Below are 23,185 nucleotides of genomic sequence, written 5' to 3' on the forward strand. Positions count from 1 at the left end.
AGAATGGGACAAATACAAGACACTGCAAAAGTAGTAGGAGAATATTTTAAAGAGGAACAATTAGATTAGATAAAGCTTCCCCCAAACAAGGAAAATCCGTTGTGAAAGAACCACACGTTGTGAATTTAAAGTCAAACCAGCGAAAGCCTTCAACAGAGCAGCTCCTGAAAAAGCTGTAAATTTAATTTGCTTTAATCTGGGAGTTATTTCTTTCAGTAAAGTAGTCCATTCTCTCCCCTTCACTACTTCAGGTACTGTTCATTAATTTTTTCAACAAAGGAATAGCTGGCTGGAATATTGGCCCTCTCCTGTTTCTTGACTGGGCAAACTTCTACTTCAAGAAAAACTTCTACTTCAAAAAAACCTGCTACTTCAGCATTTCTCAGGCATGGAGGAGGTCAACACCAGGGACCAACAGCCATGAACAGAGACACAGTGGTTGTGGCTTTGGTTTGACGCTGGAAAAATGCCCCAGAGCTCTCACTAACCTGTAACTGCTTGAGCTAGAAGGCCAAGCTGCTAGCAGGATCAGGAAAAAGGACTTCTGCAGAGGTGGAGTCATTCTTCCATTGACTGAATAGTGCTATTATAAATTCTGTAAGCTACAAGGAGGAACCGCATCCTCTCTTGAGTGCTCTCTCCTCTTCATGCTCATACACACGCATATCCAAAGTGGTAGATTATTTCAAAAGAAATTATACAACTCTGCCCATAGGTTTCAAGGCAGGGGCTGTAGTGGAGCTGGTACCAGGATGTTCTGTTCTGCTTTATATTAATAGTTTTAAGGTCTGTTCTCAAGCTTTAAGAAAACTGGCACTGCTACTGCTGCCAGCAGAAGCCGAGCTGCCATGTCAAGGCTGACCTGCTGAGTTATGCACAGTCTGCAGGAGAGGAAACTGGGCCCTTTGTGAGAGTAGAGGTGCAGGATTCAGTACTGGCTTATGGGATGGTTAAAGGACTCAATAACAAGACTCAGAGGATGCTCAGTGAAGCCACAAGAGGTCAAAGGTGTGTATAAATCAGGAATCATGACAACGTAGAGGCAACAACAGAAGACTATGGGATCAGCTTCCCTGAGAATATCCATTATTTAAGCTCTATTCCTAATTCATCTTACAGAGAGACAAGGACAGCTAAAACCAGCTACCTGCATTATGATGTTGGAATTTGGCCTCGTAGTGTAAAGCAGTTAAAATATATTTCTGCTTCCATTCTTGCCAAATTTGGTTCTGCCAATGTGGGCTATGAGAACCACGATCCCTTTGTCTGAAGCAGTTAACATCCTGGGAACAAAAGGGTTCAGATTTCAGACTGACTCTAAAAATGACCAGCTTCTAACATTTGAGGACCAAAGAACTCAAGGGAAATGCTAACACTGTGAACTTTAGCAGGGAGTAAAAGGTAATCAGGTTGCTTTTCTTTGAACTGAGGACAATGTTTTTGTAGTTTCTGCGATTAAGGTCTCACAGTGGCTGACTGGGCTCATCTTTGTACATGGGCCATTGGGTTTCCTTCCTAACACTGCAAAGTCAATATTATGTTTTGATGTGCAATTGAGAACAGTTTGTATCACTAATGTTGGAATGTTAGATACTACTAAGCTGGAAAAAAAGAAAGGGAGCAACAGAAAGCCTCCTTTTCCTGTAACTTTCATAGTCTGTTACTGCTATTCCTTCTACATCATACATGAAAGCTGCTTCACCCTAGATGACATTCATGGAAAGGTAATGCTGTCCTTAGCTTCATAGCTGAGTAAAACTCAGTTTCCTCCTACGTACATGACATCAAAACTGGTGCTTGGTGGGGCAGTGCATTCACCAGTGAAAAAGGATCAAAATAAAGTAGCCTTAGTTCAAATCAAAACATAGAGTTTTAAGCAGGACAATGTGAATGCAGAGAGTTGAAAAAGTGAGCTCTGCCATGTCCTTTCAGCCCTGAGAGGAGGGATGTCTGTCCTGGTCTATACATCACACTGAAACGATGTCAGCATCCTCTTAGTGTAAACAGGGAGTCAAGTGCACTGGTATCGACCAGCCAGTGATTTTAGGCTTCTGCAACTTTAACTTTAGGCGGAGAGGGGTGACAACGAAGGCAGAGTTAAGCCAAATACATTTGCCCTGGCCAAAGGCAGAATCCAGGCCTTCAGCATTTTGTTTAAGCTACACGACAAAATACTTCAGTGCAGCCTTTGCCAAACGCATGGCACTCTGCAGACATGAGGCTGGGCTGCCAGAAGCTTTCAGGCAGGTGCTCTCTCTCACTTACCAAGACACTGCATCTGCATCGTCTCTGAGACTGAACTGTGTTGTTGGCAGCATTTACAGATTCACTGAGATGCGCCAAAGCCCTCCCAGCAGGGACAGTGAACTGCTCAGCCTGACACCGAGAGATTTACTGTATCCTCAGCATATCGAGGGGAACAGACAGCGTGTACACACACACAGATACACACTCACGCAGACATTCTCACACACACACAGAGATAACTTTCACACTAACTTTAACACTCACCTCCCATCCCTCACTCACACGCTCTCACACACATCCACACGCAGGCGCACAGCCCGAGGAAGGTTAAGTCCAGCCTCCAAGAGCGGAGCCATCCCTCTGCTGCTGGATTTTTCCAGCGAGAACATCTTGCCGGCCCTGCTGTAATTTATGGAAATGGGTTTCTGACGCGGGGCTTTTCCTGTTACGACAGCGACCCACGGAGTGGAGGAGGCAGAGCTGCAGCCAGGGCAGGAGAAGGGAGGGAGAGGCAGGGAGCAGAGGACGGGGCAAAAAAGCACAGAGGCACTCGAGAGATGGATGAATTATAACTAAGAGAGTAGGAAGAAACGCAGAGAAAGGAAGAGAAGGAGAGCTGCAGGGAAGAGAAAGAAGCTCCGAAACGGAGTCAGCCTCAAGAGGACAAACCCCAGGAGACTAGTGCAGGGAACGTCTCAGCTTACCAAGAAGGACCTGTTCTGTCTGAATCTTCAGCATGAGCACAAAAAAGAGCTGCCCCCTGCCACCGGGGCAAGGAGACCGGGAAGAAAAGCAGAGTCAAGGTACTCCTGTCCCGGAGCCACAGGAGTGTGAGGCGGAGCTGAGGAAAAAAGCTATTCTGCAACAAGATAGACGCCTCAAACAGGCCACCCAGTTTGTGCACAAGGACTCTGCTGACCTGCTGCCCCTGGATGGCTTGACAAGGCTTGGCACTTCCAAGGATCTGGTAAGTCCAGTGAGACCCTGCCTGGGAGCGGTCCTCCAAATAGCCTTCATCCCAGTTAGGAACTGCTGCCAGGTTTTGTGGAGGGTCATGGGTTCAACAAAGGGAAAACTTCCCTTCAGCCCTATCTAGAAGCAGATGAGGGTGAGGGGAAAGAATGAATTGCCCATTTTTTGCATTCATCCTCCCATGCTCCATAGGGACCAAACTCTGCGGAGGCAGGCAGATCCCCAGGATCCAATTTCCCACTCACCTAGTACATAAACATTTTTGTGTGGAATGTCTCTGGAAGTCCACTTGTATTCCTGCATGATCTAGCTCAAAAGCAGACTCCTTCCTCAACTCAGCAGGGAGGGAAGCACAGTTCATGATGTTCTAAGAGGGTTATGTTTGACCTTGTCACCTTTTTGCATTATTCTCTTTCCTTCCACTCTTTGGATTTCAGTAGGGGCAAGCGCAGGGCAGGACTGCCCGTCAGGTGCACATGCAGCTGCAGTGGTTGGCACCTGCAGATAACACCTTTGGGGAGGAGGCATGGGAGTGAGGTCTGTGGGTGTCTCCTTGTGGAGACAAGGAGCAGGAGACATCAGGGGAGGGACCTGTTCCAGGAGCCAGGGCATTCTGGGGCGTGAAGGCACTTCCCCAAGGCAGGAAACAGTCTCCCGCAGGATCTCTTGCTGGATTAACTCATGCATCTCCCCCTTGCTCTGGCAGTTTTGCTGTCTAAGTTCTCCTCTCAGCTGTGGACCTTACCTGCTCACGGATGCAGAGGTCTAAACCATTTTCTCTAAAGAGGGCTTGCATCTGGCCAGTGATGTGGACACAGCCTTTTATTCTAGCTGTGCCAATAGCTCTCATAAAAGATATTGCCCCTCCCTGCAGCCCCTTCCCTCTGCATCCTAGACTATTTCAACAACACCATGGATGCTTATGCATGCATATCTTCTCTAGTCATTTCCTGGCTTCTGTGGCAAGCCCCATGGCTAATAGCAGCAAGGTGCTGCTGCACATGGGGACACCTGTGTGTGGGACAGGCAGGGTCCCAGGTACTGTCTGTGAATGGAAGCTGTGCCTCTCACTGAAACCTTCGGATGCAATGGCTCTGTTGCATACAGACAAGGGGTCAGTGCCATGTACCCATGCCAGTGCACCCTCCTGTTCCTACCATCCTCCTTGCAACCACCTTGCCTGCTGCTGACAGTCCCTGGCTCGGTGGAGTCAAGGGTGGCTCCTCAAAGTCACCCTGAGCTGTTGCCTTGTGTTCTGCCAGCCCTTTGCAGCCGTGGCTACAACTTTTAGCAGGGACTAGACTTGAGTGTCCTTCTGGCCCTGAACACAGTTGCTATCTGAAGTGTAAGCAGTGAGGAACAGAGCCTCTCTTCCCCACAGGGCAGGAGGTCTGGCCACACAGGAGCCTGGAGGGCTCGGTTCAGCCTGGCAGTGCTGCCAGGCTAGCTCTGGCCTTTCACGCCCCTGCGGTGTTGCAGCTGAAACACCTCCCTAGGAGGGGAAAGCCAGGCATAACCCAGGGCTCTTCCTTGGAGAGCTTTTGGCAGGGAATGGGGAGAAGACACTTTTGAGTATTTTAGTGCGTGTTTGCTGAACTCAGCCACAAAGGCAGAGAGAACCTGTCTACCTGCTTTGCTGAGGAATTGACTCCTGTCACATGATGCCACAAAATGTCAGCTGTGGTTCCAGCCAGAGGTCTGTGTGGGAATCCTATACAATACAGGTGGCAGGGGCTGGCGCTCTGAAGCCCCAAATGCTTGCTCTAGTGAGCCAGGCCTTGTCCAGATTGTGTACCAAGGGCAGGTCTCCTGGTCAAATGGACCATTCTAGGCAGACTTCCTCGCATGCAGACAGCACTCAGTCACTCAAAACCGCTGCATGGTTCATATTTGGTCCATAACAGAATGGCTGAAACATTTTTTTCCATGGAGCTAGGGAGCAGTGAATAAAGCGTAACATCTTTTCTGCCATGTAAATTTTGCACTGGTGTTAGAAGTCACAAAATAAAGTGTGGCACTTGTGCAGAGTGTGCATATATAGTTCCATACCTGCAGTTGATGTGGTAGCTGCATTACCTCCGTTTCTGGTTTACTTTGGAGCAAGAGAAGAGCCAAGGCTTACGTTTCCAGGAGCAATTCAGCTCCCTGCAACTTGATGGGCCGCTACAATATCACTGTGATATTTTGGGGCTGAAAATTATAGTCCAAGATATAATTTCAGGCATTCCTCCAGCCCCATGTAAAATACCATCTATGTTTCCTAAACTGATCTGTCTCCCTCCTGAAGGACAGGAATGCAGGGCTGATAAAAAGCAGCATCAGGAAGTGCTGGAGCAGTTGATCTTGGAAAGAGTGCAGAACACCCCAGAATTCTATGGCATTTACACTGGGAGGAGAATTTAAACATGCTTCCACTGACAATGCCAGAAACTCCAGCTGTGGCAGCCCTGCATGTTTTAAAATTAGAGCAAGGCCTTATGTCATTTAAAAAAACTTCTCTTCTTTCACAGTCAAATTCAGAGTGTTACTTTTTACCACCCTTTTCTGTGTATTCTGGGTGTATTTATGCAATGCATCCAGCAGTGTCTCGGATTTAATGTGCCCATCGAATTTCCAATGAGTAATTTCACATTTTGGTGGAGACTTCTCATTTTCAGCTTTATAACAACTACAAGCACGACATTTTTTTAATGGAAAAGAAAAGTAGCTGTATGAGCTAAAATATTCTGGATATAAGAAGAAGTTATGAAGATCTGCCTTCTCCCTCCCAAAAACAGAGATCCCAACTCATAACATTTCACTAATCATAGCAAGGACTTGATATTTCATATTGGAGAGCCTAATCTGATGAGTTGAACTGGGAATCCACTCTGACTCTTCTGAGTCCTGGGAGGGCCTCCCTTCCAGCTGCTGGCCACAATTCCCTGCAGGTCCTCCCTCACCATCCTCTTAATCTCATTGTTTCTTACCAGCCCAAGAAAGACACCATCTCACTGATGAGACAGAAGACAGGGAGGGCCCTGGAGTCTGCTCGTGAATCAGATGCCTCGACAGTCCCAAAGCTCAGCTACTCTCCATCTGTGCTTGGCCTCTCCCAACCTGAGTGACAAGAAGGAACAAAATTGGCAGCTGCAAATGTCCTGCTCTTTCTGTGGGAAAGGTTGCAGGGAGAGGGAAAGGTCCTTGGCATGCCAGATTGTGAGAGGAGAGGATGGGAATTCAGAGACCTGCTATTGGTTCTCTGCCCTTTTCCCATGGCCTAGATGTTAGCTGGCTGCCAAAGTGGCACTGTGCTCAGAGTATTTTGGGAGTGAAGTACAGCAGCCAGCTGTGCTGTGGGCCTGCACAGTGGGCAGGAAAGAGGCCAAGAACAGCTGAAAGTTTTTACCTTACTTTTTTAGTGCTGCAGTGTTTCTCTTGCAGCATGTGAATGATCTGACTCTCATCCCTTGAATGATGGGGAAACAGAGGCATGACGGACCGGTCACCTTGCAAAGAGCAAAGCAGAGTGCAACCAGAGAGGCATTAACAGCTTTCCTGCTCCAACCATTGGACAAAACTGACAAGCCAGTGTGTTCAACTTGAGCCCTCTGACCAAGCATAAGGCTAGTCTGAAGCACATACCCTATAGGGTTAATACAGCCCAAATCATTGGCAGGTCTGGTCTAATTCAGATGTTTGGTCTGCACGTTAGTAATATCCTATGTCAAACTGCTGCATCATTTGGAAGTTGATTTTTAACAATTTTTCAAGAAAGATAAAAACAGTGATTTATGCTGTAGCACATTAGCCCCTTTTGATCCATTGCCTTTGTTCACATTGGCAGTTGTTACTGAGGACACCGTTGTCAGCTATGGGCAGTTGCTTTCCTGGAGAAAGGCCAGGGTCTGACTAGATGGAGAAAAGACAACGCTACTACATCCAACAGGCTTACTTCACCGATGCTGCCTGTTGCTGATTCAGTAGCTGTACATGAACTGGATCGCCATTGGGGAAAATCTAGCACATCACTTGATGACAAAGGGAGCTTTCTTTCTAGAGTAACACTTGTTCCATCCAATGCTGGAACAAGAAGTTTTTCAGGATTTTTTTTCCCTTTTAGTGTACCTCCCCTTCTTCCACCCAGAAGAAAGGAGATAGGAATGAGATAGGAATATAAGACACATGAGATATGAACAAGACACATGGACTAGGAATAAAGTTCCTTCAGCTGTTGATCTGGCTGATGGCAATCCCTTCTACCTGTGAACAGCATAGGGCTCCATAGATGCTCCCCCGACTAGGAAGGGAGTCAGAATAGTATCCCTTCTGATGGTGGGGAGCAGAGGCAGAGTAAAGAACATTAGAAGCTAGTTTTATTTTCCTATGCAAGGGGAAGCTTCTCACTTCACTACAAGTAATTGCTTGTACACATGATATTTCTGTGGTCTTGCCTTCTTACCTACATGTACATCACACATGCTGCATCTCCCATCCCCTCCCGCATTAGAAGGTGTGAGTGTGCCTGGTTGTATGTCAGTAGACACCCACTAGGTAATGTATTGCAGTACTTGAACAGTTATGAGACTACCAAGTGCATGTTTAGCTGAAGGCACAAATATGTGTGGGGAGAGCATGCATCAGGTGTGTTCTTCTCCGACAACTGCATCCCAGAGACCTGCCTGTCACATACAGACAGCGAAATGCTCCGAAATTGCCTTAGTGACTACAGAAAAAATCTTGAGATTTAAAGGAATTTTTTTGGGATAAGCCTGTCTCTCATCAGGATGATCAATTAGGTCAAGCATTTGCAATCTTCTTCCTTGGGGTAGCAAATGTTCTTGTTCTTACCTCTATAATTAGCTGGGATTTCTCTTTCCTTGTGATGGAGACAGCAGCCACACAGTGTGGTCCAGCGACGTCTCTTGGAAGGCAATCTCAACAAGCTGCGAGGAGAGACCAGGGCTCAGTCTGTGTGTGTTCGATCTCCACTGGCAAAAGACCAGGATGAAAAGATGGAGAAGGGAGAGGACAGAAGAAAAGAGACTTCACTGCTACTAATACAGTGCCAGGTAAGGCAACAACATGGTTCTGCTGATGTCGCAGTGATGTCAAATGGTCAATGAGTTCTAGCTACCCCACTCCCAAGGGCCATGCTAAGTTATTAATTGCAAAGCCAGAGTGGATTTCCCATGTGCACCTCTTAGAGTTTGAGTTTGGATCTTTCAAAAGACAGAGTAAAGTCTATCTGCCACATGCATTCTAGTTGTCCATATTTGAAGATAAATTACCTTAGTCACATCTCCCTCCTTTTGGAGGACAGCTTTGGCATGATATGAGGTATTTCATAACTGCACACAGAGGCAAGGAATGTCTCCTTATCACTTTAAGAGAGGTGTCCGTAGTTGATTTACACTTAGCAGATCAATTTCTTAGGTGTCAAAGGACCTGCTAAGAAAGTAGCTAACTGCTCTGAGTTAGCGTCCTTGCATTTCTTGATGGAAGTAGTATTTTTACCTCTCTTTTCTTCTTACATCCTCCTGTACAGAAGAACACACTTCTCCCTGACTCCCTTGCACATCCAAAAGCTGTACCACATGAAAGAGGCCTGAATGACTAGAGCTGTTCAGTCATATGTGGATATGAGACTCACCAAGATATAAACTTGGTAAACAAAATCTGTTTTAAAGCTGTGCTTGTTTCAGTTACCTGTCCTGAAGAACATCTCTCACATTAGAGTGTAAAGTCTACACTTCCAGGGAAAACACATACACTTTTGAAAATTCAGTTGACACAATTAATTATTATATGAACGCAGCCTGGTGGCATGTTTTGGAAATGTTCCAATTGAGTGTCTCAGGACCCCATAAAGCCACTGTCTGGTTTGTTTTCCAGCCTTTACTGTTGCTGTTTGGCATCGCTTACCCTGTGATTCAGACTCTGATGCAGCTAGGTTAACATAGCCATACCTGGGAAATCAGACTAGTAGAATTACACTGGCACTCAGTATAATTAGCTGGAATCTTTTTTTTTTTTTTTAGCAAATGAAAGTATTTCTTTTTCTTTAAACACTGCTTTGTATTGTTCTGTAAGAGGAAACTCAATGATAAAGGGTAATTTTTTTGCCAAGCTTGAATATGGAACAAGGACAGGCATGCATAGGTTGGATTATACCCCAGGGGCAGTAGCTAACCCAGCATCAAAGTCCACTACTCATTCTCCTTTTGTGTTTTTAATGGACTGTACCCGACCTGTGCATACATTACAGTTTCCTTCACAGAGGAAATTAAATGAACCTCATAGTCAAGGAAAAAAAGTCTAATGCTGCACTTAACTCTTCCTCTACTTGGTACTTTCTTCACAGTAGTTCCTCTCTTTTTCTGCCCTTCTTAAGAGTCAGTCACTTTTTGCCACACTAATCTTCTTACACTGAAGGAAGGAAAGCTCTTTCCCTTCTTTTCAGTCTTGCTGCTTTTCACGTTCACATTTGTGAACTTCAAAAAGCCTCACCTGTAAGTAACAGACCCATGGCAGGAAATACAATTCAGGCTGCTGGTTCATTTTAACCAGAGAGGTGAGCTGGTACCTTTTGGAGAACTGCTTGACTATGGTATAGTTTTTATTAGAGGAGAACTGCTTGACTATGGTATAGTTTTTATTAGAAATGGAATGCAACCCCAGTGAAGTTTCTTCTCTCTGACAGCAGCTCCCGAGAAAAGATAATCTACCAGCAAAAAGCTTCCATTTACACTCAGGCAAGTATGCTGAAAATTTTAAAGTAGTAACAAGTGCATCACCTGACTAGTAACTGGACTCGACTAGGAAATAAAGTTGAATCTATATAGACTTCAGTGATACAGAGATATTCAGGCAATAAGCATTTTCACTCTAACAGGTTCTAGTTGCCCTGTGCCTAAGGTCTTTTTAAGTTTCACAAATCACAGACAAAGTCACTCGCCCTCCTGTTTATTTAGGTGGGTTTCTCACAGGATGCTTTAGCAGAACTGTCCCTTTTGGTGGCAGTTTTTGCAAAGCACTTTGGAAAGCTTGCCATGACTGGCGCTTGCGTAGTAAAACCAAGCTCTTATTTTTTTGTGGTGGGCCTTGTCTTTCATTGACTTGGAAGCAGATGCTGAAAGATTCCACTGCTGTCCAACTCTGCTTTTCCTCTGTGCCAAAACAACCTGAGAGTAATCATCCATGGTTGGTTAAAGCAGCTTCTTGACTTTGGAACTGACATTATTCCAGAAAGCAAAGATCATCATAAATGGTGATCCTTGCTGATTCCCCTCCTCCCTTTCTCTTTCTTGGAAATCCCTGTAACTGACCTTTAGATAAAGACTAATGGTGACTGGTAGTAACAGACTGAAAATTCTGAGGCAGAGATGAGAGTAGGTAATGTGATGAGAAGTCCTCTTATTCCAAGAAGTCTTGCAGTGTTCATCAGCTGCCTGTGTACTCCTTACTCAATCTGCCCTGCATTTGTGGTATGCTGGACCAAGGGCTCTTCTCAGGCTCCTGGCGAGTTCTCTGGGCAAACAGTAGTGTAATTGGAAGGTGGATAGTTTCTATGAGGCTGCTGGAGCTGATAACTGTGTAGTGCTGTTTACCATTGAATGAGGTGAAATGTTGTTTTCTGCAGAATAATAATTTTCCTGTTACATCCTAGCAAATTTCTAACTTGCAACTTTCTCAGCCTGCTCTGAAACAAAGCTCAAGAAACTATCTAGTGATACAGTTTAGTTCTATTATCACAACAGCAGTAGAAGCTCATGCATTTCAGGGCTGCCAGCTGAAGCCAATCCCTTAGCAACTGCGATGCGTACTCCAGGTCCTCTGTTTCTGGAAAGTTGATACAATGCATTTTCTGTAGATGGACAATGAACACTCCGAATCACAGGTACAGTTAACTCTTTCCCAGTAGGATCCATGTCTGTAAATGAGGAAGACGTGATTCAGCTGGGCAGTTGGCAAATTGCAGTCAGGGCAGATGTGGTAGCATACCTGACCTGGCAAGTCACAGCTGATATACCTGCTTTAGAAGTGAGGAGACACAGGGAAGTCTCTTCTATGAAGCACAGTAGCGAGGATGAGAAGGGAGAGGCTTAGCATGTATCTGCACTTTGTGCTTTATCTTGCCTCTTGCCTTGTGGCCTTGCTTAGTCTGTTCATGCTCCTGCCAGGCAGGGCTGATGTGTCGGTGAGAACCTGACAGTACAGACATTGCAGAACTCTAAATGCAGAAGAGGAGGCATTTTGATGTAGAATCATAGAATGGTTTGGGTTGGAAGGGATAATCTATTTCCAACTGAGTCCAGTCAATTTGCAGGCTGTTTCCTCTCTAGAAGCCTGGAATTTGTAATACCAGCTTTTGCCACAAACAGTGGTTCTTTCATGAGGTAAGACGAGTTGGCCTTGGGCACCTCTATGGGCGGGCACTACTCCTAGTCCTGAATGTTTAAGCTTGACATGCCAGGAAACCTGGAGCCATTGTGGCAAAGTTAGGAGTGCTTTGCAGCTCTTCCTCTTCTTTGAGGGTCTAGCATGCTCCCCCACTTGCTTAAAGCAGATTTGTGCCTAGAGTCGTGCTTTAACAAAAGACAACAGAACAGGCGTGCATTCTGGGAACAGGCAGTGACTCAGATGGATCTCCTACCAGCTCTGTCAAGTGCGATCTGTATTACCATGGGATGGCAGTTCAAGCTGCTCCACAGTGAAATGGAACCGCTCATTTGTGAAGGAACGTTCCTGTGAGAATATGCAAAGAACTGCAGAGAGAGCTTCTGGGGGCTGATTTCTCTCTGCTCTGACGCTGTTTCATGAATCTTCCAGTTCATATCAGGTTGGTTAAGTTTTGTGTTCTCCCAGCCTGTGGCTTTCTAGTTCCATGGCAATTTCCATACCACGTGCTGAAGAGCAGCCTTGGATTGAATGTAGATGTTGGTAACTGACACTGTGAGAAGAACATGATGTAATGGGGAAGGCACAGCCAGAAAAGTTTATTAGATCTGTGTTGGTTTTAGCTTTCCTAAAGTATTTAGCGTTCTGTGCCTCACTTGGGTGTTGTGAGAAGTCGCAAGTGTTTGCAGTCACACGAGACTATTACTTAACTGGACATAATTTTTATGATATGCTTGTTTTCATTAAAGAAGAAAAAGTGTAATAACCAAATCAGGAGCTGTTGAAAATTTTCTGTGTAGATAACTGCTTGAGCACTGTTCTCCTTGTTCCTGAATCAATGTGGCCACACATGGTGAATGTTCATCCTTCTAAAACCACTGATGTTATTTAAATATACATATATGACTCTTACATGTTTCTTGGTGAACTCTGTAAAACAAAATAGTTTGACATCTCTAGCTCCAGTGTTCTTGCAATTCTAGAGAATACCTCAGCTCAAGGGCTATTCTAGGAATACGGTGTATCTAAATGTTCAGAGTGATGAAATTCTCTACCCTGATGTACTGCAGGTGCAGTTTAGACCAGAGGAAGAGCTGCAAGACGAAATGGACTTGAAGTCTCCAGCATAAACTCTCTGAAATTGCATTGCGTGCAATTAACACTCAAGCTTGTACCAGTATTGTGTCTGTTTGCAACATTCCAGTATTTCTTACAGGAGGTTTTTTCTCCAGCACATTTTTGAAAATGAGATCTCAGAAATACTAGATGTAGCTCCCTGTGATGATTAACCCATGTAATAATCATAGACAAGTTTAGCTAAGAAATTAGGAAATTGAGACATTTTCTTTGAGCCTACTGGTGCTGCACTGAGTCCCTGATGGACATGCTGATCTGCTTGAGGTGTTTAAAGCACTGAAGCTCATCAGGAGTGAAAATAAAGGTAGAGGAGCAGTGGGAGGTCTGTTGCTGCTTTTGAATGCCTCATGGTACTGAGTGCCATAGTGAATGGAAGAGAAGGAAGTCCTGCTCCTCCTTTTTTCCCCCCTGAACATAACTCTTATTTATGTCCTTGACATTTTTTAGAACTATACCATATATGAGACCTGCTATTACTTTGGCACTTCTGGCTTGCCGTTAAGGACCTCAGTGCAGAGAAGGCAGAAAACAGATGGCAGCCACATCTTCTGTTCCCTTTCAAGTGCAAAGAGGTGAAGAAATGAAGTGAGCGTTTAGATCATGCAGAGGTGACTTGGTTGCAGGGCACCCAGTCTCTCCCTTTTCTAGCTTACACCACCTGTGAATATTTTCGTTACAGTGTTCATATCATATTTCCTTTAAGAGCTGCCTAGGAACTTTATGCAAGCCCCACACAAAATAGACCCCTCTTAATGAGGTTGTTTCTTGGATTCAGGGGTCACTTGAACATGCCAGTTATCTTGGGAACTGCCTTAATTTCAAGCTGTTCTCAGGGATGCATGTCCTGGGTGCTTCTGATTCTCCCACAGACTTCTCCCTCTTGAAGCTATTCAATGGAGAACAGATGTCTAGCCCTGGAACATTGTTCCCTTGATACTGGATGAAATGGAGAGGAAAAGCCTACAAAGGCTGTAGCACATACTTATGTTCCTTTAGAAGCTTTTGTCATATCAGTTATTACTCTGCTAATAATGTCTATATGGGTTTTCTGAACATCTTTTGATGTTATGCATCTTTTGACTGGAATACTGCTAAGTTAAAGTTGCTAATAACATTTAAGTGTCTAGGCAATCAAACACAAATTAAAGAAGACAAATACAAGAAGAAGCCTTTGGCAGAGGCTTGCAGAGCGCTGAGGAGACCATCATCATTTTGGATGAGTCTCCTGACTACTGCTTAATATGCCATATCTTTGGCTGTGTTGCTGAGGCAGGTCTAAGGGGTTGCCACACTGTTGGAGGAGTGGATATGCCAATTTTGAGCCCACAGTAATTATCTGTGTTGTTTTTTCTAGTGCCAAGGTCAGGTATTGAAAGCGGCTGTTAACACTGGGTGTCTACCAAATCTCATCTCCAAGAGCTGTTTAAACCAGCTGGGGTAAGTCTTTGCACAATAAAAAAGGAGGGGTGGCTGAAAAAAAAAATTATTTCAAGTACATAGGCACTCTTGATTCCCAGCCCGAGTGATAATTATTAGTGACTTTGCATGTGCACATGGTTGTTCAGGAGAAGCTGTGGAGGGTGGGGTACAGAGCAAGGCATTAGGAATACTGGCAATGTTGTGTGCAGACCCCAGCCTAGGAGACAGATCTGTGCCACTTTGTCTGTGTGTACTGCAGGGCAAAGCTGTCCAGTTGATAGTTAGCCTCAGCAGTGAGGAACGCAAATGGACAGCACCTGATGGCTTTGCTTGTGGAATCTGCCTCCAGACGTGTGCTTTATGAAAGAGATTCCTCCTCTGGTGGGCCTGTTCCAAGTGAAACCAAGAAGTGCTGCCATCAGTGAGAAGTCCTGGTTTTCTACCTCTTCCTCCACTTGAGGCAATAACACTTCTTGTGTCCCGCAGGCTGGAAGAAGTGTCTGCCATGGACTGTGGAGACCTCTCTCTTCCCATCCCCACCGTTGTTGGCCGAGTAGAACATATGAAGTTGCAATTTGGCCAGGAGACAGTGCTGTGTTCAGCACTGGTTGTAGGTGAGAGTGCCAGCTGTTTCTCTCCCCCCCCCCCATTTTCCTGTGTCCCACTTGCCCTACCAAGGGCAGTTAAAAGGATCTCTGGAAAAAGCGTAATGCAGTGGGAGGGTGGTGATTTGGTCACCTCCACTGCTGGCCAAGATCATTATGTGCTGTGAATACTCTCAATATAACCAAAAGCAAAGGGCATAGGAAGAATACAGAAAAGAGGGAAGATGAAAGTGGAGAGAAATGAGGTCTCAACACAGGATGTGGAAAATTATAATTTCCTTCTAAAATGGACCTTTCTGAAAATTATCCAGACTGCTTGATTATTCCTCTGGTGCTCTATGTTCTCCTGTTGAATGGGTGCTTGTATCTTTGGCTGGATGAAGGTCATTAGAGAAACTGACAGAGGGTACAGCTTATACCCCAGAGCGTTTCTCTGTGTGTTCTTCTGCCTCTGCTACAGGGAGCACCCTGGAAGAAGCTGGTAGCCCCAGAATGCTGAGGGCTCAGTGTCCTGAGGCAGGACCCTTTGAAGAAAGCAACTGCAGGAGACAGGGTCAAGTCAGCAGGCACTGGAGCATACTCAGAAAATAGCAGAAAGGTTGCATGTTCTGCATTTACATCAATCTGTGTATATGCTGAAAACAACTTAATTGTCCACCCCTGCCCCCTCAATTATTTCTCCTTATTAGTCTTCCAGCTTTACCCTCTTGTCTTTATCTCTCTCCTTGTCTTTGGTGACTGTTATTCATATACCACGGCTTCCCTTGCTCACTTTTCATGTACATTCTTCCCACTTCCCTAGTGATCTAGGAAAAGCTTCCTCCTCTTCCACACTCCAGCTCACTCTTCATTCTTGTTTTCCCCTCTGCTTGTTCCTGCCCTTCATGAAGAGTCTGTATTAGTACCAGCACAGGTGAATTTAGCCTAGCAGTACCTAACCATTTTTCTAGGATATGGAAATGGCTGTCCAGAAGGAGCAGAATTGCTACATTTGTGCCTTACATCTGTGTTCACACAGTGCTCTTGCTTATGTGGTGGTAAGTAAATTATAAAACACAGGCACTGGTTACAGGCAAGGCAAGCAAACACCCATGAGACATGGAAAGTGTTAATGGTGTTACTGGTGGCTGCTGAATCCTGATGACTCCAGGACCTTGGAGTTCCCCCCTCCCTGCCAACAAAATCCAGGTGGATGACTGTAAGACCTGGGAGGTTGCTCTTGCTCAGTCCTATGCATGTTCTTAGTGGCAGGTTTGGGTTGAACTTAAATTCCAGAGAGGAACATACAGAGAGCACACAGACAAGGCCAGCCACGCAGATAACTCACACAGAGCGATGCCTTTACCAGCACTTGCACATATACCAGCACGTATAGCCTAGGCTTGGTCCTTTCTTGCTGACCAGGACTAAATTCACTAGCAGAAGATCATACATCCTCAGTCTCTAGATTCACAAGCACAGTCATATTCACAGAGTCTTCAAATGACAGTACAGTTTCTAGATCTGTCCTACATCCATGTCTGGACCTTGGGCCCCTCACCTAGCCATTGACCCAGACCTGGAGTCTTTCCAAGTGCAGATTGCCTCCTACATCCTAGCTAAACCGGACTGAGGTTTGCTTGTTAATGATGTGTGTACAAACTCACAATCATATAGGATTAAATCCATTGGGGAAATACCAATGCACCCAAATCTTTCCAATGGTCTGTCCGCAGCTGCTGGCTTACAAATCTAAGTCCTCTCAGTCCCTGGTCAGAACTGGTATCCAGAGCTTACTTGCATCTGGATCTCTCCAGTTGCTGGCACCTAGACCTACAAGCTCTCTGACCCATAGTCCTTCTCTAGTAAGTGGAACTTAGACCTTGAAGCACACATTGCAGTCCCTCAAGTTGCTGGCACCCAGGGCTGTGAGCCCTATGGCATCTGCTCCCTTCCCCAGTTACTGGTATCCAGACTTCTCTTGCACACTGGTCTGTCCAGTTACTGGCGCCTTTGAGCTATGTCCCCTCCCTCAGTTGCTGACACAGACCTATAAGCCTTGTGGCCTGTGGTCCCTTCAGTTTCTGGCAACTCTTGCATGCCAGTCCCGCCAGTTGCTGGCATCTAGAGGTATGTGCCCTTTAACCTGTAGTGTCTCGCACACTTGCTGACACTTCAGACTTGCAAGTTACTTAATAAAATTACTTAATAAGAAGACCAAATAGATTGTGGCTGTCAGGTACGGGGTCTGAACTGACCAACAGTATGCTTGTATGTGACTGAGTCCCTTATCCCCCCTCCTCTCCATTTTTCTATGCTTTTTCTTCCGTGATCCACCCTGCTGTGTGCCTTTGACCATTCCCCTACACAGCCCATAGTATGTTTTACATGAGCCCACAAGCCTCTTCTGATATCTCATATTAAGTGTCAAAAAATCCCACAACCTCCCTCAAATATGTCATAACACTCATGGTTCCTTCCTCTTATCAACTACAAAGTTAATTTTGACCCTTCTCAGGGCTGTGCCTGAGTATCTCCTTCAATGGCTCATTAGTCAGTGGCAGAAGAATGCTGGTCTTTGTTATTGTCACTGTTACCACCTGCTTGTTAATGTTTGTGTGTTTAATTCATCACTTTCCTTGTTAGTTACTTTAAACTGAATAGACTGTAACTATATAACTTTATGAACCTGATGCTCTCATGTTCCACATCCTTTTACAAGGCGAGACACACTTTCTTTAGAGGGACAGTATAGATAGTCTTGAGCCTGATCAGTCTCTTCTCTCTTCTCAGATGATGAAATGCTGGAGTTTTGCATTGGTCTCCAGACTCTGTTGTCTCTGAAGGTAAGGAACAGCTTCTTGTTTACTGCAGGGCTCCTCTCAACACATTCTCCAAGACTTGGTTACTTAGGGCCAGGTCTTCCATGGTGCCACTGGCAATGCTTGTTGCACAGCCGCCTGGCTGGCTGCAGTATGCTCTGAGTCACTGATTCCTTTCCAGTCTTTCTTAAAGGTTTTAAGAAAGGAATCACACAATAGGATACTATCACATCTCCCATTCTTTTAATTCCTGACCATACAAGTTGCAATCAGGAAGAGGAAAATGAAGAGGAGACTAGAAAAGGCAGACACGTTGTGTCACAACTTACATCTATGTTGCCTTTTGAAGATAGATGTGAACAAGCGCTTCCTCTGCTTTGAGCCAAATGAAGCTGTGTGATCACATTGTCTGGCTTGATGCTGGACACAGGTGGAAAAACTCCTTTCCTTTTGTCAGCTCAGCTTGGGGTTAGTGTTCTGCTGAGCCTGGTTTAGACTACGGCTGCAGCAAGCTTGCTTCTCCCTTCCAGATATTTGTAGCCATACGTCAGACTCATAAAGCTAGAAAAGCATTGTGCTGAATGGCTGAGCGATGTGAGGGCATCACCTTAGAGGGAGTCATGGGAAGAAGGGAAGGAAATGGCCCTATGAAGGATTCGGAGAGGAAACCATTGAAAGGAGTAGGACCAAGGAGGCAGTATGGGTGACAGGGACCAGAACTGTAGGGGCTCTACAACCCCAGAGTGGGGTAGTTTGGTGGTTATACAAGTTTACCACAGTCATAGAAATCATAAGATTTTCTGTCTAAAATGTCCAGAAAGTAACTGGCTCCCCCCTTCTTTAGTGTTGCATCGACTTGGAGGAAGGAGTCCTGAGATTTAAAGCACTGAGTCAAGAGCTGCCTTTTCTACGTACCTGTGAAGAGCCTGGTCAGTAACTGGCTGCATTCCCCACGTATGAAGCTGAGGAGACTTGCTGCCATGAGAGAGAGATGAGGGTGAGGCTCACACGCCCCTAACCTTGCAGAGTTCTAGCGTGAGGCATTCACTTGGGAGTGAGAAAAACTCGGGTGCTGGAAGCTGTTGTTGCTGGGTGTGCCTCATCTTGAGAGATAGCCCTCCTTTTTGTGGACACTCTTGCTTGTCCCATGTGCTGAGTGGACATTTTGGGTTTGTTTTTCCATCTGTCCCTAGTCACTCCAATTTCTGCTTCTGTACTAAATTCACTCTACCCCTTTAATAACTTGTTTTTACAATAACTTCTGTTCATGAGACCAGAGAGTCTCTGTGAACAATCTCCAGTTGTTCTGCAGACAGGAGACAGTGCGTTCTCCAAAGCCTCCAAGGATTGCCATGAGTGTTTCAATTCTCTATGCCTCAATGTGAGCGGACTCCACTCCCCTTTGTGGGAAGGAATCTGTGGCCAGTCCCCTCACCTGTACAATAGGAAGCTGGATTTTGTTAATTTTTGCTATATTAGAGTGGAACAGAAGTACTTTCTTGGGAAAAAACCCTCAGCAAGAAGTTTTTAATTTAGAGTTCTTAATTCTAAGAAGCATTAGGAGAAATCTGAGCGTAGATGCCTAGAGTACAGTGGACTCTCGCAGGGGCTTGGGCTTTGCCATTGCGTCCTTGGCCACTAAGCTATCTTATATGAATGGCAATATTTATCATCTCTTGGTGTTACACATAGTAACCAGACTTGCACACCCTGTTCTTCTGACCAGGCCTCTCCTCTCTGCACTCCAGCTGCTAGAGCTACATTCCTGTCACCTATGCTGCATCATCAGAGATCCTGCCTCTTAGTTTAAATGCTGTGATGAATAACAGTACCCAGAGTCTTCTGCTCTGTCAGCTCCTTTCCTCCAACTTGAAATCTAGTGAGCAAACACAGATACATCATCAGCCTCAAGTCCCAGCATCTCACAGCTCAACTTTGCTACTCCTGCATGAAACAAGAACCAACTTCCTTGCAGTATCCGCTCAAGTCAGAGAACTGTGACTAAGGTGATTATTAAGTAGCTCAGTTGTTTGGGGCATTGTTTTTTTCCATTTTCATTTTTTAACAGAACATAGCTGTATGATAAATACATGGTCTATTTTTAACTAGCGCTAGGAAAGATGCAGCAGATCAGGGCATGACTGATGCATTATCTAAGCTCTGCACGATGGCTCTTTATTCACATTTAGAATGTCATGACATCCCCGTTTTGCCTATCTTCCTGGATTAAATACCACTGACTCTCTTCCTTTTTTATCAAACCATTCATGGTTCCTGCTGTGCCTCTCAAAGAACTTGTGTATACATTTTTTTTCTTATTTTTTTTCCTGCAAGTTCTTTCCTAAATCAGGTGCTGTATTCTGTAGTTTGACATATGCTAAGGACAGCGGAGTTAACAGCCTGGCACAGTTAACCAGTGCAGTTGGTATGACTGGCATCTGCTCCTCCTGCAAGCCAAATCAGGATAGTGATTTCTATCATTAGTCACCATATCTTGCAGCTTCTGATCTGTTCCTTAGCTTCTTTGCTAGTCTTCTGCTTGTGCATCTGATTACATCTGGCTGCACAAACTACTTCCCATGAATCTCCTGAATGCCACCCATAGCTCTTTCATTTATGTCAGGACCTGTGCCTACTTGATAAGTCTGTCTTCCAAAGTACCAGTAATTCCTCCTGGATTTATACCACTTGCATGTCTGACTGGATTCTCAAATCCATGGGTCTTTAATGAGAGTTCAGACTTGTACTAAACCATCCTGTATGTCAGCTGGAATCTATGTGGTAACTAGGTCAACCTTACTGAAAAAATTTTGTTTGCAACAGGTGAGACACCTGCTCCTACATGCAGCAACAAGTCTGGCTTTCAACTTTCACTGCCATCTAAAAATGGCATGTGGAACTATGGCAAATAATCTGCTAAAGCTGACAAATGCTGTGCCCATTACATCTATTACTATTCATTACCTTTTATGACCTAATAGCTCTGAATCCTAACCCTAAACATGAAACCTACCTCTAGCCCTAACCCAAACACTAATCCTGACCCTAAATCTAACCCCTGAAAGTAACCCTGACCCTAAATCCTAACCCTAATCTTAACACCTAAAAAAAGCCTAACCCCTAAACCTAACCGTAACCCTAAACCTTTAATGCTCACCCTAACACTGACACTAACCCCTAATCCTAAACCCTAGCCCCTAGCTCTAAACATTACACCCTAAATTTAACTCCAGTTCTAACCATCTAACTCTAAACTGTAAACCTAATCCTAAATTTAATTATAACTATAAACCCTAATCCCAAATACTAACCCTTATCTACAACACTAACTATAAACTCTAACCCATAACCCAAACCCTAATCCTAACCACTAAATGTGACTGTAACACTAAAACTTAACACAAAAGTTAACCCCTGACCCTAGCCCCTGGTCCTAAAGACTAGCTCCTAACCCTGAAATCTGTAAACCTAACTACTTAAATATAACTCCCTAACACAGAAACTCTAACCTTGTAATTGTAACTCGAATCTCAAATTCTAAACTTAATGATAGCTAACATTTAACCCTAAATTCTATCACTAACCCTATACCAAAACCTAAAAACCTAATCATAAAATCATAGAATGCTAATTCTAAATCAAAACCTAAAATAAATCTTAGAATCATTAACCAGCTGGTTAATATTCAGGGATCACCTCCTCCAAGCTCAGGAGCAATGAATCTCAACAAAGAGAAAACCAGGCACAAATCGCAGGAGGTCTGCATGGATCAAGAAAGGACTCCTGGACAATTGTAAACTCCAAAAAGAAGTCTACAGAGGCTGGAAGCAAGGGCAGGTTGCCTGGAAGGAGCACAGGAAAATTGAGCAGCCAGGAATCAGGTTAGGAAAGCCAAAGCCCAAAGAGAATTAAATCTGGAGAAGGACATGAAGGGCAACACAAAATGCTCCTAGAGGTACGTCAGTGATAAAAAGAAGACTGGGGAAAATGTGGGCCCTCTCCAGAAAGAAATGGGAGACCTCATTACCCAGCATATGGAGAAGGCTGAAGTACTCAATGACTTTTTTGCCTCCGTCTTCACTGGCAAGGGCTCAAGCCACACTGTCCAGGTCACAGAAGGCAAAGGCAGAGACTGGAAGATTGTAGAACTGCCCACCAAAGAATCCTGAACCACAGGATCAAGTATGAAAGCATCTAAGGAACCTGAAGGTGCACAAGTCCATGGGATCTGATGAAATGCATTCACAGGTCCTGAGGGAACTGGTGGATGAAGTTGCTGAGCCATTATCATCGTATTTGAGAAGCGGTGGCAGTCCAATGAAGTTACCAGTGAAAGGGGAAACATATCTCCCATTTTTAAAAAAGGAATAAAAGGAAGACCCAAGGAACTACAGGCCGGTCAGTCTTACCTCTGTGCTTAGCAAGATCATGGAGTAGATCCTCCTGGAACCTCTGCTGAAGGCATATGGAAAGTAAGGAGGTGACTGGTGACAACCAATGTGGCTTCACAAAGGGCAAATCATGCCTGATTAATTTGGTGGCCTTATACAACAGGGCTACAACATTGGTGGATAAGGGAAGAGGAACTGATGTCATCTACCTGGACTTGTGCAAAGCATTTGACACTGTCCTGCACAACATCCCTGTCTCTAAATTGGAGAGACATGGATTTGATAGGTGGACCACCTGGTGGATAAGGAATTGGCTGGATGGTCACACTCAAATAGTTGTAGTCAATGGCTCAATGTCCAAGTGGAGACTGGTGACGAGTGGCATTCCTTGGGGGGTGGTATTGGGACCAGTGTTGCTTGACAGCTTTGTCATAGACATGGATAGTGGGACTGAGTGCACCCTCAGCAAGTTTGCCAATGACACCAAGGTGTGGAGCACTGTCAACACACTGGAGGGAAAGGGTGACATCCAGAGGGACTTTGACAGGCTTGAGAGGCGGGCCTGTGCAAACCTCATGAAGTTCAGCAAGGCCAAGTGCAAGGTTCTGTGTCTGGGTCGGGGCAATCCCAAGAACAATTACAGTCTGGGCAGAGGATGGACTAAAAGCAGCCCTGGAGAGAAGGATTTGGGGGTGCTGGTGAGTGAGAAGTTCAACATGAGCCAGTAGTGTGTGCTTGCAGCCCAGAAAACCAACAGTATCCTGGGCTGCAACCAAAGAAGTGTGACCAGCAGGTTGAGGAGGTGATTCTGCCTCTCTACTCTGCTCTCATGAGACCTCACCTGGAGTATTGTGTTCAATTCCAGAGTTCTCAGCACAGGAAGGACATGGAACTGTTAGAGCGAGTCCAGAGGAGGCCACGAGGATGATCAGAGGGCTGGAGCACCTCCCATATGAGGACAGGCTGAGAGAGTTGGGCTTGTTCAGCTGGGAGAAGGCTCTGGGGAGACTTTATAGCAGCCTTCCAGTACTTAAAAGGAGGTACGGGAAAGCTGGGGAGGGGCTCCTTATCAGGAAGAGTAGGGATAGGATGAGGGGGAACAGTTTCAAGCTGAAAGAAGGGAGATTTAGATTAGATATTAGGAAGAATTTTTTTCCTGTGAGGGTGGTGAGGCACTGGAGTAGGCTACCCAGAGAAGTCATGGATGCCCCACCCCTGGAGGTGTTCAAGAGCA

The 23,185-nt window shown here is 45.1% G+C and overlaps 1 protein-coding gene across 1 annotated transcript; it reads left to right on the plus strand.

Annotated features, from left to right (window-relative positions):
* Positions 1–2,874: 2,874 nt before the first annotated feature.
* NRIP2 (nuclear receptor interacting protein 2) lies at positions 2,875–19,486 on the plus strand. The gene is made up of 7 exons (XM_069849858.1): positions 2,875–3,214; positions 8,094–8,270; positions 14,090–14,172; positions 14,641–14,768; positions 17,532–17,584; positions 18,405–18,557; positions 19,287–19,486. The coding sequence occupies exons 1-6, from the start codon at positions 2,984–2,986 to the stop codon at positions 18,495–18,497; spliced, it is 765 nt and encodes a 254-aa protein (XP_069705959.1). The 5' UTR covers positions 2,875–2,983; the 3' UTR covers positions 18,498–18,557; positions 19,287–19,486.
* The last annotated feature ends 3,699 nt before the right edge of the window (positions 19,487–23,185 follow it).

The sequence above is a fragment of the Phaenicophaeus curvirostris genome, chromosome 1 (assembly GCF_032191515.1).
Source record: "Phaenicophaeus curvirostris isolate KB17595 chromosome 1, BPBGC_Pcur_1.0, whole genome shotgun sequence".
NCBI classification, from domain to species: domain Eukaryota; kingdom Metazoa; phylum Chordata; class Aves; order Cuculiformes; family Cuculidae; genus Phaenicophaeus; species Phaenicophaeus curvirostris.